Consider the following 15,485-nt stretch of genomic DNA (forward strand, 5'->3'; position numbering starts at 1 on the left):
CTGTACCTCTCTGTGATCTTTTTACTACAAAATCAGTGAGATAACGTTGTCACCGTGAGTTTGTAGTAAAAAGATCACAGAGACGCACGGAGCATTATCAGTCATGTTATCAATCACGCACACGAACGTATTTTCTTCCATTTTCCATTCTGGGTTTTTTGAGTGGACTGTATTCAGAACCATTCATTTCAATGGGTCCACAAAAAAAAAAGATTGTTACTCCGTGTGCATTCCGTTTCCGTATGTCTGCATGTCTGTTCTGCAAAAAAATAGAACATGTCCTATCATTGTCTGCATTACGGACATGGTTAGGACTGTTCTATGAGCGTCCAGCTCTTCCGTTCCGCAAAATATGGAATGCACATGGACGTCATCCATATTTTTTGCAGATCCGTTTTTTGCGGACCACAAAATACATAGGGTTGTGTGCATAAGCACTAATTCTGTAGAAGTATAAAGGTTAGGCAGCGTCAGGGAGCGTGTTTTCCACACTGGACACGCTTGTCTGAAAGAGGCCTTATAATTGCTAAGTTCTGTGAGAAAACGTTATTTTATTGTGTATTGTCCTCTTAGGGTGGTTTCTTTTTTGCACATTTTCCTCACTTTCGTTCACGTTTTCCCCCTAGACTTCCATGCAACATTTGGAGCTGACATTTTTTGACTAATAATTCTGTAAAAAGTTGCTGCAAAAAGCGCACCAAAAGCTACAAAACTCGGCAAAAATGGCAAAAAACTATGGGGGAGATTTATCAAACAGGTGTAAAGTAGAACTGACTTAGTTGCCCACAGCAACCAATCAGATTCCACCTTTCATTTTCCAAAGGAGCTGTGAAAAATGAAAGGTGGCATCTGATTGGTTTCTATGGGCAACTAAGCCAGTTCTACTTTACACCTGTTTGATAAATCTCCCCTTATGTGTGAAACCTTAGATAAGTTATTGAAGATAGCGGTCAGTCCTTGGCTACATTAGGAGAATGTGTGTGATCTATAGGAGGAATAGTAACTAGAAAACACTGTGGCTTTTCAGAACTTACATCTATACAGTAAAAGTACTCGGCAGAATTCTTGTCTTATTTAATTAACTAGCCTTGAAACTGAAAAAAATTTGGATTAGTGAAAAGTTATCTGTAAGATCACAACATAATACGTTTTTGAACTGACACAGGTTTCAAATGACAAAGGACCAGTGACCCAAAGTAAACGTTTTGTCCATATGAGAAGGCAGATTGCCAGAGGACTGTTCACAAAATGTAACCCTAGATCCAGCTATCATTATAATGCCTGCTCATCAGTATGTGTCAGGTGGTCTTGAAAAATTCACCAGGTCATGGATCCTTTTCAATTATAGTACTCAAGTGATTTGCGCTTTGATTTGGAGGAGCCTGGAAAGTCTTTTGATTTTCACCATAATCTCTCATATCCATCGGTAGCATAAAAGTGACAGCCTTTACTCTGCCCCTAAGAAGACATAGAAGAAATATAAAAATGAGGACTAAGTGCAGTGGTAGCATAAAAAAACTGTAAAATACATGTGTTCCATTGCCAACTTCTTAAACAGTGTCTCCACTATCACATCTATACTCCTCAACATTGAAACTGCAACAGCAAAAAGGAAAAATCATGGAGTTATGGAAATCCCAGGATCGATAGACATGTTACTGATAAAAAAATGGAAACAAAATACTCAAAACATCTCGATTTATTCAGTACTGAGTATGAGCACCATGTGCAGAAATAGACACACTTACACACTTTGGCATGCTATCAAGGAGGTTATTAATGGTTGTCTGAGGAATATTCTGCCACACTGAATGCACTTGGGCATGCAAATCATCAAGATCTGCTGCTGGCAGCTCCCGCTGCAATTGCCGACCAATGACCTCCACGATGTAATTACCATAATAGGAGACAATTCCGGAGATGCTGCACGCTATGGACCCATTCACTTCAATGGGGCTGTGCAGATGAGCAGTTATTTTCACGCATCACTTGTGCATTGCGTGAAAATCGCTGCATATTCTATATTCTGTGTTTTTCACGCAACACAGGCCCCATAGAAATGAATGGGGATGCGTGAAAATCGCATAGCATCTGCAAGCAAGTGCGGATGCAATGCGATTTTCATGCATGGATGCTAGGAGATGATGTTAGTAAATTGATAAAAGTCAATTTACTGTATTATTTTCCCTTATAACATGGTTATAAAGGAAAATAATTGCATTCTTAATACAGAATGCTTACTAAAATGTTGCTTGAGGGCTTAAAAAAATAAAATAAATTAACTCACCCCATCCACTTGTTCACGCAGCCGGCATCGTCTTTCTTGTGTCACTTTATGTGGTGATAACTTTAAAATACTTTTACTTATCCAGGCCATTTTAAGATTGTTTTATTGTCACATATTGTACTTCATGACAGTGGTAAATTTGAATAAAAATATTTCATTTTTATTTATAAAAAAAAATTGCAACTTTCCAAATTTCAATTTCTCTGCTTTTAAAACAGATAGCGATACCTCATATAATAGTTAATACTTTACATTTCCCATATGTCTACTTCATGTTTGGATCATTTTGTGAATGCCATTTTATTTTTGGGGGACGATAGAAGGCTTATAAGTTAAGAAGCAAATCTTGAACATTTCCAAAACCCACTTTTTAAGAACCAGTTTAGGTCTGAAGTCACTTGGTGAGGCTTACATAATAGAAACCACCCAAAAATGACCCCATTTTAGAAACTGCACCCTCAAGGTATTAAAAACTGATTTTACAAAGTTGTTAACCCTTTAGGTGTTCCACAAGAATTAATGGAAAATGGCCGTTAAATCGCCTTCTGCCCTCTAGCGAAGAAGTGTTGTAACTGGGGTGCGTGGCCTGACCATGGACGTGTGAGCAGCCTGTGTACAGAGCTCCCGGACCCTGGGCCCTCTTAAATACCTTTTGCAAGTCTCTTAGTGGCCATTCTCTCCTCTTTTGGGCATGGTGAGACGCTCTGGACGCCGAGGGACCCACTTTGTGCCGGCAGAACCGCAGATAGAGCAATATTTTTCCAAGCAATCGCCGCCCGTACCACACTCCGGCACCACCAAGATGGCACCGATAGAAGCGACATGGCCAGACCCGCGGGAACAGCAGCGATTCCATTTGACCCAAGCCCCTGCTAACCTGCTCTTCAGCTCTCCTGTCATCACAGACCGTATCTCTGATAGTGCCTGCAAAGGCCTCTTTAACCTTCACCTCTGACACATGGGCCTCGCTGCAATCAGCCTCCCCGCCCTCTGCACCGGCTTAAGGGAGCACTGGAACTGAGGTGAGACCGCCGCCTGACTCCCCCTGTCATGCGATGTGACGGCACAGATGCCCGCATCGCCCTCATATTATGCAGAGACTTTGGGGGGAAACCCTCTTAAGACACTGGCGCCTGATATAGTAGGCCTTCAGTTGCCGCCCCGGCAGACCAACATTACAGGGTCACCCCCTATGGCCACAATAGAAACCTTTCTAATCAGTGCCCCTGAAGGTATCTCCAACTTAGCAGGGGACCCCATGATGGAACAGATGTTACCGTAGGATCTGCCAGATACCCTTGCCATCTTTCATTCTCAATCAGTCTCAGAGGCCTCTGATTCGGCATCCTCAGCCTCCTCTTCGCCTAACAAACGCGCTAAAAGGCCTAAACTACGTGATATTTGGTCACTGCTCAGTACTCTTCCCACTAAAATGGACTTAGAGGCTATGTTATTGAAGCTTGAATCTAAACAAGACAAGGCCATTGCCTCAGTCAAAGCTGATATAAGCGCCATTTCTACCAAACTGACCTCCCAGGAGCGTATTTCTAACTCTCTGGACTCACGTCTGGAGGCGAGCGTGGCTTCTCAAAAAGCCCTAAACAGACACCTGCTGCTTCAACTTGATGACCAGGAGAACAGAGGGTGCCGTAACAATATTAAACTGCGAGGGATCCCCGAAGAGATTTAATCTTTAGAATTGCGTAAAGCAGTGATGGCTATTTTTAACACCCTCCTCGACAGGCCGGAAGAGTCCTCGATCCATAAAACATTGTCCTCAATTTTCCAGTTTATGGTACCAAATACACCTGGTTTCTTTTTCTTATTCCTATCAGATCTCCCAATGAGTGTGCTTCGTAAGTCTTGTCTGTGCTCCTTGGTGATAGTGGCTAGGTCATGCATCCCTGCGAGGTGGAAGTTCTCCTTGCCTCCGACAATTAGCTGCTGGATCCAAAAGGTGGAGGAGATCCGGAGAATGGAGGAACTTACTTCGCAGCTACGAGCTAAGCATAAAGCTTTTCTTGATGCTTGGGCCCCCTGGTTTTCCTTCCAGGAATCCCAGAAATTTCGGAACCTACTGCCTTGAGAAGCTGAACTTATCAACCTTGTACTCTTTTGGGCTTCCTCCTGTGTTCATTGTCCATCAAAGTTTTGTTCTCCTTATATCACTATATGTTTGTTCGAAGCACCTTTCAATATGTTTGCAAGTGTGTCATTTCATTCTTCCTGTGCATTTTTGTTTATGAGGCCAGGAGTACGTTTTCATCAATATCTCCCAGCAGGGTTCCTGCTTAGACAAATCAGATCCTTTTTCAACGGGGTTCTTCACCCCAAACTACAGTTGCCAGCAGGCTCTATTAAGATGACTGTAAAATGATGACCTCTCATTGTAGTGCATTATCTTGGAAGTACTCAATGTATTTTATCTACTTTTCTGATGCACGGTTTGTTATCCGTATATATTAAAATAAAGAATAAATAAATGAATTAATGGAAAATGGAGATGAAATTTCAGAATTTGACATTTTTGGCAGATTTTCTATTTTAATAATTTTTTGCCGCTAACAAAGCCTGGAATAACAGCCAAACTAAACTCAATATTTATTGCCCTGATTCTGTCGTTTACAGAAACACCCCATTTGTGGTTGTAAACTGCTGTACGGGCACACGGCAGGGCGCAGAAGGAAAGGAATGCCATATGGTTTTTGAAGAGCAGATTTCACTGGGATAATTTAAACTTGCCATGTCACATTTGAAGACCCCCTTAAGCACCCCTAGAGTAGAAACTAGAAAAAGTGACCCCATTTTGGAAACTACGAGATAAGGTGGAAGTTTTATTTGTACTATATTAGGGTACAGATGATTTTTGGTTGCTCTATATTACACTTTTTGTGAGGCAAGGTAAAAAAACGTTCATCTGACAGGTTAGATTATGAGCTATTTTTATAGAGCAGGTTGTTAAGGACGCGACAATACCAATATGTTTTTTGGTTAGTTGTTTCAGTTTGACATTTTAGTGTCTGTGGTGTTTCAAAAGTCAGCTATATACAATAACGCACCTGTGTAGAGCAACCTCTATGCGCACGGAAGTGACTTGTTGAATTTGACTTTCTCCACTTACAGCTTACGCATCAGACACCCAGGCGTTAATCAAGTAGCCTTTTAATCCAAAGATTGTATTACAAGATGTTGCAGGGTAATCCAGATGGTAAAAGAATTATGCCAACAATAACTCCTGGCTCAGAAGATGGATGCTGCTACTCAGAAAGCTGAGCACACTATGAGCAAGGCATCACTAGGAAAACAGGGAGTGGCTAGGCTAAACTAACTAGAAACCTGAAAATGGGGGGGGGGGGAGAAAGAGAGGAGCATACCAATACACAATGCAAGATACTGGAACAGAACAGTGTCTCCATATTCTGAAAGTCATAGTTTATTTTAATTTTTTGGGCGATTCTCTTAGGTAGGGTATCATTTTTTTGGGATGAGATGACGGTTTGATTTGTACAATTTTGGGGTGCATATGACTTTTTAATCGCTTGCTATTACACTTTTTGGGATGTAAGGTGACAAAAAAATTGCTGTTTTTTTATGGTGTTTTTTATGTAGGTGATGATTTTTTGCGGCATAAGGGTGATGGTTAGATTGGTACTATTTTGGGGGGCATACGCCTTTTTGATCGCTTGGTGTTGCACTTTTAGTGATGTAAGGTGACAAAAATGGCTTTTTTTTACACAGTTTTAATTTTTTATGGTGTCTATCGGACAGGGTGGATCATGTAATATTTATAGAGCCGGTCGTTACGGACGCGGCGATACCTAATATGTGCGTTTTTTTTTTTTTTTTTCTGCATGCAACATCCGTTGCATGCAGAAAAAAAAAAAAAAAAACGCAAGAGCGTTCGTGTGCAAGAGGCCTTACACTTTTTCTCAGCAGGTTCCACAGCTTGTTTTGGCTCACAAATACTGATGTAAAATACGGTACTTACCAAACAGAAATTGGCCTAAATACGAGTGAAGAAGCACTTACATGAAATTATAACAAAAAAACTTCAGGGACTTCAATAAAAGCTATTGATCTGTAAGGCCTCTTTCATACAGGCGTCGCGGGTGAGGGCTGGATGCGATGCAGGTGTGTTCAGGGAACATCATGTGAATAGGCATGCAATTTCAGTCAGTTTTGACAGCGATTGCGTTCCGTTGTTCATTTTTTTCAATGCGAGTGCAATGCGTTCTCCACGCTCGTGAGAAAAAACTGAATGTGGTACCCAGACCCGAACCCGGACTTTTTCACTGAAGTTCGGGTTTGGGTTTGGTGTTCTGTAGATTTTATTATTTTTCACCACATGACGTCAGTTCCTTCAAGAAGAACAAAGAAGAGGATCCCCGCTACGCAATCAAGTGGATGAGGTAAGTACTGTTTTTAATAATTTTTTAACCCTCAATTGACATTATACTTAGCATTCTGTATTAAAGAATGCTATTATTTTCTATTATAACCATGTTATAATGGAAAATAATAAAGTAAATGGGGTCCCGGGTAATACATCCCTCGTCTCCTTAGCAACCATGCGTGAAAATCGCACCGCATCCGCACTTGCTTGCAATTTTCAAGCAGCCCCATTCATTTCTATGGGACCTGTGTTGCGTGAAAAACGCAGAATATAGAACATGCTGCGATTTTCACGCAACGCACAAGTGATGCTTGAAAAACATTGCTCATGTACACAGCCCCATTGAAATGAATGGGTCAGGATTCAGTGCAAGTGCAATGCGTTCACCTCACGCATTGCACCCGCGTGGAATACTCGCCCGTGGCTTCACTTCTGGTTTTGGCTCACAAATCCTTAAAGGAAATCACTGACGTGTGAACGAAGTCTAAGGCTAGGGCTACACAATGACATTTGTCGCAGTAATGTCGCGCAACAATTTTTATAATGATAGTCTATGGTGTCGCACTGCGACACGACAGTCGCAAAAAAAACATCCAAAATGGATTTTTCTGCGACTGTCACGTCGCAGCATGTCAACACCATAGACTATCATTATAAAAATTGTCGCGTGACATTGGTGCGACACATGTTGCAGTGTAGTTGTGCCCTATGTGTCAAGCGACTTATTGTCGCGCGACACATGTCGTTGTGTAGCCCTAGCCTAAGGGTGGCTTTTTTGTCAACATTTCTTTGGAGCAAAAAAAAAAAACACTGCTGTCAGATGTTACCTGCTAGCCAATAGGAAATTATAAGACGCCCTGCAAACACTTGCATTTTAGTTTTTTTTTAGATCACAGCATGCTCTGGGTATGTCATTTTTTCAGGTGTTTTAACTATAGACTTCTCTATGGTAAAAAATAAATAAATCTGAAAACGCTAGTTTCATGGTGCTTTTTACAAACCAAAAAAAGCCATTTTCACACAGTCAGTGTGATAGTCTTATCACAATCACTGATGGAAATCACTGACCGAACACTGTCTGTGTGAAAGCAGCATGGTGCCAGTTTCAGACAAAGGTGTTCAGTGTGTGAAAAATTCTCTGTGTGGGGGCGTGAATATATAAGACCGTGAATCGGGGAGGGACCCCCAGGATACAGCGAAGTCACGGAACATAGAAAACGACACAGACACCAGCTTTTTATGCAAAAACAGAAACTTTACTATAACATTAGTATAACCACAACAATACAAACATGCACAGAATATGCTATATCCTGGACCCACAGTCACTGTCCCTGCTCACTGGACAGGCCTAGCCGATGGCGGACACAGCAGAGCCTGCAAAGTCAATACTGCTCCGCAGAAAAGTTCTGTACAGCCTGACAATCACACAACCCTATCTATCTATCTAAATTCAGGCCTAGGCTTAGTCTCTGTTGCTTCAGGCACCACTAGTATAAGGCACCACTAGTATAAGGCGACGAGCACACTGGCTCGTCAAAATTGCAACGTCTTAACATATTATGGTGCATGTTTCGTGAGGGTCCCCCTGTCCCTACTGGCTCTACCTCATAGACCCGAATAGCGGGGTCTACCCTTCTTTTCACCTTGTATGGAACCTCCTCCCACCGCCCATCCAACTTTCAGACGGCCATTTGGCTTTGACTATCACTCGATCACCCAGGGCATGCCCATCTTTCTGCACTGGTCTTGGGTTAGGGTGTACCACCTGTCCCAGGTGCTCCCCCACAACCTTGTAGACCGCTCTCAGTCGGCGGCGGTGTTCCTGCACCCATGCAGTGGTACTTCTCGGTGGGGGCTCCATCGGGTTGGGCAATGTGGAGATCTTCAATCTCCCGTTTCCACTCTTCCAAACATGAGCATATGTGGAGAGTATCCGGTGGTACTGTGTACCCTGTTGTTATCGGCCCACATCAATTTGGGTAGGTATGCAGGCCACTGGGCTTTTTGGCTGTCTTTAAAGCGTTCGCACCCCTTTTCCTTGTGGGTGATACGGAGTGGTGCGGTAGAGTTTGATCCCATACAGCTGGTACAGTTCGTTCATTAAAGTACTCTGAAAGCATTCTCCCTGGTCAGAATGTATCCTCCGTGGACACCCGAACACCTGTATACAGTGTTTACAGACAGCTTCGGCGGCCGACTCTGTGGTCTGATCTCTGGTGGGCACCGCCACCGCATACTTGGTGAAGTGATCTGTCATGACTAGACAGTACAAGTGTCCCGAGGTAGAGTATCCAATCTGTACATAATCGATCATCTAGGGGCACTGACGTGCGGATGGTCTGTACAGGAGTCCGCTGTTCAGTACTCTTACTCAGCCAGCAGGGTCGACACTTAAGACATGCCGCAGCCACCATGTCGGCCAGATCTGGACAGTATACCAACCATTGGAGCCACTTGAACGTTTTGTCGCTCCCAAAATGAGCTCCCTTTTCATGAGCTTCCCTGGCGGCCTCCAGTCCCAACGACATGGGCATGACAATCTGTTGCTGGTACTGCAGCTCTGACTGTAAGTACAGTATATGGTCCGACACAGGAGGCCCTGGGTAACTGTCAGATTTTCCCACTGCCTCAACAACTTTTGGCCCTCTGGGGGTCAGACGGGCTAGCTCTTCTGGCCGAGGCCAGATCTTGCTCCGAACCCATTCTTTCACTTTCCACAAGTCCGGGCAGCTATTCTGGACTCTCTCCCAATCAGCCAACGTTTTTCCCAGCACCAGGGTCATCCTGGATGCCACCCCACTTGAATGTGCCATATCCTGGAACATGGGTAAGCGACCAAGGTCAGGAGTTTCAGTGTCCTCTTACTCCTCATCGGCTCTCTGAGTCGACTGTCCTACTGGAACTTGGGAGAGTGCATCGGCGTTGCCGTTCTCCCTACCGGACCGAAACTGGATGCGGTATTGGTACTTAGAAAGGCAGGCCAACCATCTCTGCTCGAGTGCACCGAGCTTGAAATTCACCAAATGTGCCAACGGGTTGTTGTCTGTCATCACGGTCACTTCTGCACCAGTCAGGTATTCTGCAAACCTTTTGGTCATGGCCCACACCAGTGCCAGTAGTTTCAGTTTAAAGGAGCTATAGTTATCAGGGTTGCGCTCTGACTCTCTCAAGGACCGGCTCCCATAGGCGATGACTCGCTCCCGTCCATCCTGGACTTGGGATAGTACGGCCCCCAGACCATGTAGGCTTCCATCAGTGTACAGCAGGAATGGGCTGTCGAACCGTGCATAAGCCAGGATCGGGGCACTGGTCAGCGCCTCCTTAACCCTTTTAAAGGCTTCTTGTTGCCGGGGTCCCCAGTCGACGGGACATTTCTTTGGGCCCCCAGCCGTGCCCCTTAGTAACTCGTTTAACGGGCCTACCAGATGAGCAGATTTGGGTATAAACCTCCTGTAGTAGTCGGCCAGTCCCACGAATGCCCGCACCTCTCGTAGTGTACTTGGCCAGGGCCACTTCTGAACGGCCTCCACCTTGCTGGGGGCCGGCTTTACCCCCTCCTGGGTGACCACATGTCCTAAGTACTCTATCTGCTGTCGGAACAGTTGGCACTTCTTGGGCTTGATCTTGAGCCTATGGTCTCGTAGCCATCCCAGGACTTGTTGAAGCTTGTGGAGGCCATCTTCAAAGGAGGCTCCAAACACTACTATGCCATCCAGGTATATCAATACTGACTCAAAGTTGAGATCCCCCCGACAGTGCTCCATCAATCGCTGGAATGTCCCCGGAGCATTGGAGAGGCCGAATGCCATCCGGTTGAACTTGTAGAATCCCATCGGTAGAATGAAAGCCGTCTTGGCTTTGTCCTTCTTTGCCACCGACACCTGCCAGTACCCACTAGCCAGGTCAAAAGTTGAGAAGAACTTTGCTTGGCTTAGGGCTGACAAGGACGACTCAATCAGCAGAAGGGGGTAGGCATCCCGAACGGTCTGAGCATTCAGCTTCCGATAATTCACGCAGAACTGGAGACTCCCATCTTTCTTCCGCACCAAGACTACCGGGGCAGCCCACAGACTTTGACTCTCCTGGATCACCTGGTTTTCCAACATGCTGGCCACCATATCTTTCACCTCCTGGTATATCTTAGGTGGGATTTGCCGGTAACGTTCCCTGATCGGTGCAGCATCGCCGGTCGGGAGGTCGTGTTCGATGGCAGCAGCATACCCAAAGTCCTCATCATGTCTCAAGAAGGCCTCCTTAAATTCCCAAAGGGTGTCTTCCAGCAGCTTTTGTTTCCCCCGGGTCAGGGTTATGCAGTCCACTCCCATCTGGGCCATGATTACTCGACCCATCCATTCCGCTGTCGGGGTTTCCCTTGGATGGATCTCCATAGCATAGGTCCAGGCGGATCTCCTATAAGGCTGTAGCATGAAGGCCTTTTGTCGAACGATACCCCCTTCGGACACAAACTGTGGCCAGAAAGGTGTTTCCGGGAAAGGTTAACTCGCAGTCCTCAACATTGCGGCAGCATACAGGCACACATCCATCCTTCACAATGGCAAGGGCCCGGGCTACCAGTGGATGAGTCCGCGTTTCTTCCTGATAAGCGGGCTCGATCAGGACCTCCAGTCCATTCAGTCGTCATCCAGCCCCCACCGGCAGCATCAATATTTGCTCTTGTCAAGGTTGGATCTTCACTGGGGTCCTCCGTGGCACCCTCAGGTCTCCAATGGGCCAACCGGACATGTTACTTTTTTGCAGGATACATCTCCTCACCATCTGTTGTAAAACCTTCTAGGTAGGCCGGTGTGTGGTGGCCTGTTGCCAATACTTCGGCCCTTCTTTGTGCGCATAGAGTTAATGGTCTAGGTCTCTCAGTACATTCATGCCCACGTCCATTCCTTTCCGGGACAAATGGTCCACCAGCACGACCCCCTTCTTGCCGATGTCTTGCCCAAACAGTCAGACCCGCATTCCAGACTATCCCTCGGACATACATCTCTCTGTTATCGGCAGCCATTAGCCTGATGACTCTCCCGTCTTCGGGCTCCATCATACGCCGGAAGTGCCTCTCAAAGGACTCCCGAGGCATAAGGGTGCACTATGTGCACTATGTGACCCTGTATTGACTAGGCAGCAGACTTTCCAGCCTTCCAACTCAGCTTCTATAACGGGGCTGCTGGCATACAGATCATGTTCTTCACGTAGAGGGCTTAACATCTGGTGTACCGCCACAGGACGCCCAGCTACTGCAGTGGTCGGAAGTTTAACGTCGGCTCAAACGCTACCTGTTCTGGGCACTCTCTGGCCATATGGCCGTACCTTTGGCAAGTCAAACAGAGAGGCCCTTTTCCGACCGGCCCCATCACCTGGGTTGTTCTGGGTGAAGTGGCACGAGGTGCGGGAATTGCTTCCGGAGGCTCTGCTTTCATCTGGGATACTTACAGCCGAAGCTCTTTCAATTCTGCCAGTAGGGCCTGGAACACATCCTTTAAGGTCTCAGATTCTTCAGACCCCGGCCGGTCCCTTGTAGCATGCGTGCTATTCACTACTCTCGCCGCCGCAGGTATGGGCTCTTCCTCTCTCTCCACTGCGGCTAAGTAGACGCTGTAGAATGTTATGTCGGCCATTGTTCAGGTCATCTCTTGTAATTTGCCTTGTAAGAATTTATTGGAGATCCCCACTATGAACTAATCTCGTAGTAGCCGGTCCACCTCCCGAAAGGCACCCATGGCCTCGGGGTCTTGTTGTTGTATCTCATTCAGTGTCTCCTGCAGGGCATTGGAGTATTGCATCAGGGTCTCGCTCTCTTACTGGAGTCGGTTGAAGAAATTATTCTGTAACTGCACAACTTTGGCACGCCCCCCTTGGGCTATCTCTAGCAGGAAGAATATCTTCTCTAGGGTATCTCTTTCGGAGTCGGGCCTTACCATCACTGTCCATCTGACGTCACCTTCTAGGGCTCCCAACGCAACGTCTGCCAGCAGTTCGGGGGTCAGATTACACATTTTGACAGCACTTCACACCCTTTCAGTCCAGTCCGGCAACGTCATGTTTCTACCGTCATACTTTGGCAGGTGACGCAGCAGTGCCCCTACAGAAATGTATCCTACTGGATGGCCATGTTGTTGGGGGCGAGCTGGTCTTGCACCTGTGCACCCTGGGCTGGGTCCTGATCTGGTCTCCCGCCACGTTCCCGTCCATAATGGTTGCTGTATCCTTGTCACCACCAGACATCTGAGAAGCTCTGACAGACGTCCTTCAGATTCTCCTCCTTGAGGTTCCTTTTGTTTTGCTTTCATTTTCTCATCTCGTTAGCCTCTCTCAGCTGTCATGTAGTTGCACTGATTGCATCCCTTTAAATCCCTTCCCATACTGCATCACTTTGCGGTTTATACAACTTCCTGGAGGGTGTGCATGCTGATGCTACTACTGAGTCTTCTACAGATACGTTTTGTTCATTCATTTGTGTTTTCCTGTTTGCTGGATCCCAGGTGACCCTGTCTCCCTCCGTATCTAGTGTAGGGAGCCGGTGGTCGTGTCCCCTCACTATTATAGGGTGTTCAGGTGTTATACAGTCGAGGTGCGAGGATATGCAATCATCTACCATTGAGATTTTTGCATAGGCTGAGCAGTTAGGGAGAGAGCCAGGTCTGTTGCAGGGCTCTCCCTTTTGTTCCTTAGTTTTGGATCCAGTCAGTCGGATGTTCATTTTGTGTCTTCTAGTTTTCTGTACACCTTCCGTGACAATCCTGCCGACTAGGCCAATTCGTAAGACCGTGAACCGGGGAGGGACCCCCAGGATACAGCAAAGTCACGGAACAGGGAAAATGACACAGACACCATCTTTTTATGCAAAAACAGAAACTTTACTATAACAGTAGTATAACCACAACAATACAAACATGCACAGAATATGCTATATTCCGGACCCACAGTCACTGTCCCTGCCCACTGGACAGGCCTAGCCAATGGCGGATACAGCAGAGCCTGCAAAGTCAATACTGTGTGCAAAACAGGACAAACCTAGTCGATGCCGGACACAGCAGAGCCTGCAAAGTCAATACTGCGGCGCAGAACAGTTCTGTACAGCCTGACAATCACACAACCCTATCTATCTATCTAATTTCAGGCCTAGGCTTAGTCTCTGTTGCTTCAAGCGCCACTAGTATAAGGTGATGAGTAAACGGGTGTACTAACTTGCGTCCGTTCTGGGCCCGAGGATGCCTCTTACCCGAGATGGCCACCAGCCACTCAGCACACGTGCAGCCTTGCTTGGTAGTTAGACTTCTGTCCAAAGGCTGTAAGTAGTCCTCCTGGAACAATCCCTCTTCCTAAGAGCCGGATCTAGGTGAGGGACAACGACTAGTCCCCTTTCACTGCGTCCCCAATCACTCCAGGACACTCGGACACCAAGATGGAATCAGATTCAATCTCACACAAAACATCCTTTCCACCATGTCAGCTCACCTCAGCTCCCACTTCCTGGTTCTTCCAGCAGCAGAGCATGAGTCATCCACTCTTTTGCATATTTAAATTCAGCAGTAACTTAGCTGTAACAGAGTACCATCTGCCTCATGTGGTCAAAATTCAGAATGACAGTTATATAAATACATTGAACAATGAGAGCTGTCTCACAATCTCACAAACAGTGATGGCCAGTTTGCATTGTTCGCCCGCGAACATATGCGGGCTTCCATCTTTTTTCACAAGTGCAGTGGCTGTTCTCGGAACTGCCTGCTCCCGCTGACCGCACTTGTTTTCAGACCGGCTTGCGCACAGGCACAGGTAAGGGCTTACCTGTGCCTCACCGACTTGTGAAAAAAGATGGCAGCCCGCATTTGTTTGAACAATGCGAACTGGCCATCACTGCTCACAAATACCTGTAGTGAACTTTGCCCGGACCACAAGGCAATGATTTGTACTGACATAATGCCGTCAGTACAAATCATTACAGAAAAGTTGTGCAGAGACACACGGAATTATAAATCATTATAAGGCCTTATTCACACGAATGTGTGTACCCCGTGGCCGTGCTGCGAACCGCAAATTGTGGTCCGCAATGCACGGGCACCGACTGTGGGCCAGTCGCATGCGGATTACGACCCCATTCACTTGAATGGGTTCCGCGATCCCTCCGTTCCGCAAAAAGATAGAACAAGTTCTATCTTTTTACGGAACGGAATCCCACAGAAGCACTCCATAGTGCTTCCGTTCCGTGATTCCGTTCCGCACCGCAACTCCGGATTTACGGACCCATTCAAGTGAATGGGTCCGCATTCGTGATGCGAAATGCACACGGCCGGTGCCCCGTGTATTGTGGACCCGCAGTATGGCCACGGGGGACACACGGTCGTGTGAAAGGAGTTCACTACAGGAAAAGAGAACATGCTCATCTGAATTTGGCCTTTGGCCTCATGCACATGGCTATGCCGTTTTGTGGTCCGTAAACTGCGGATCCCGAAAATCCAGATACTGGCCATGTGCATCCCACACTTTCCTTAGTCCCTATTTGCAAAACAGACATGAATAGGACATGTTCTATAATTTGCCCGGATGTGGACAGCACACGGATAACATAGATAAGGCTACTTTCACACTAGCGTTTTTGCAGGATCCGGCAGGGTTCAGCAAAAACGGTTCCATTACTGATATTACAACCATCTGCATCCATTATGAACGGATCTGGTTGTATTATCTTTAACATAGCCAAGATGAATCCGTCATGAACTCCATTGAAAGTCAATGGGAACGGATCCGTTTTCTATTGTGTCAGGTTGTGTCAGAGAAAACTGATCAGTTTTT

General features: G+C 46.2%; 1 protein-coding gene across 1 annotated transcript in view; it reads right to left on the reverse strand.

Annotated features, from left to right (window-relative positions):
• Window positions 1-1,325: 1,325 nt before the first annotated feature.
• The window catches only part of LOC122935275 (putative coiled-coil domain-containing protein 195), a 44,898-nt gene continuing 30,738 nt past the window's right edge, over window positions 1,326-15,485 (reverse strand). The window contains exon 3 of the mRNA XM_044291035.1: window positions 1,326-1,458. Within this exon, the coding sequence (XP_044146970.1) occupies window positions 1,326-1,458 (133 nt within the window). The remainder of the gene's footprint in view (window positions 1,459-15,485) is intronic.

The sequence above is a fragment of the Bufo gargarizans genome, chromosome 4 (genome assembly GCF_014858855.1).
Source record: "Bufo gargarizans isolate SCDJY-AF-19 chromosome 4, ASM1485885v1, whole genome shotgun sequence".
In the NCBI taxonomy this organism is placed as follows: Eukaryota; Metazoa; Chordata; class Amphibia; order Anura; family Bufonidae; genus Bufo; species Bufo gargarizans.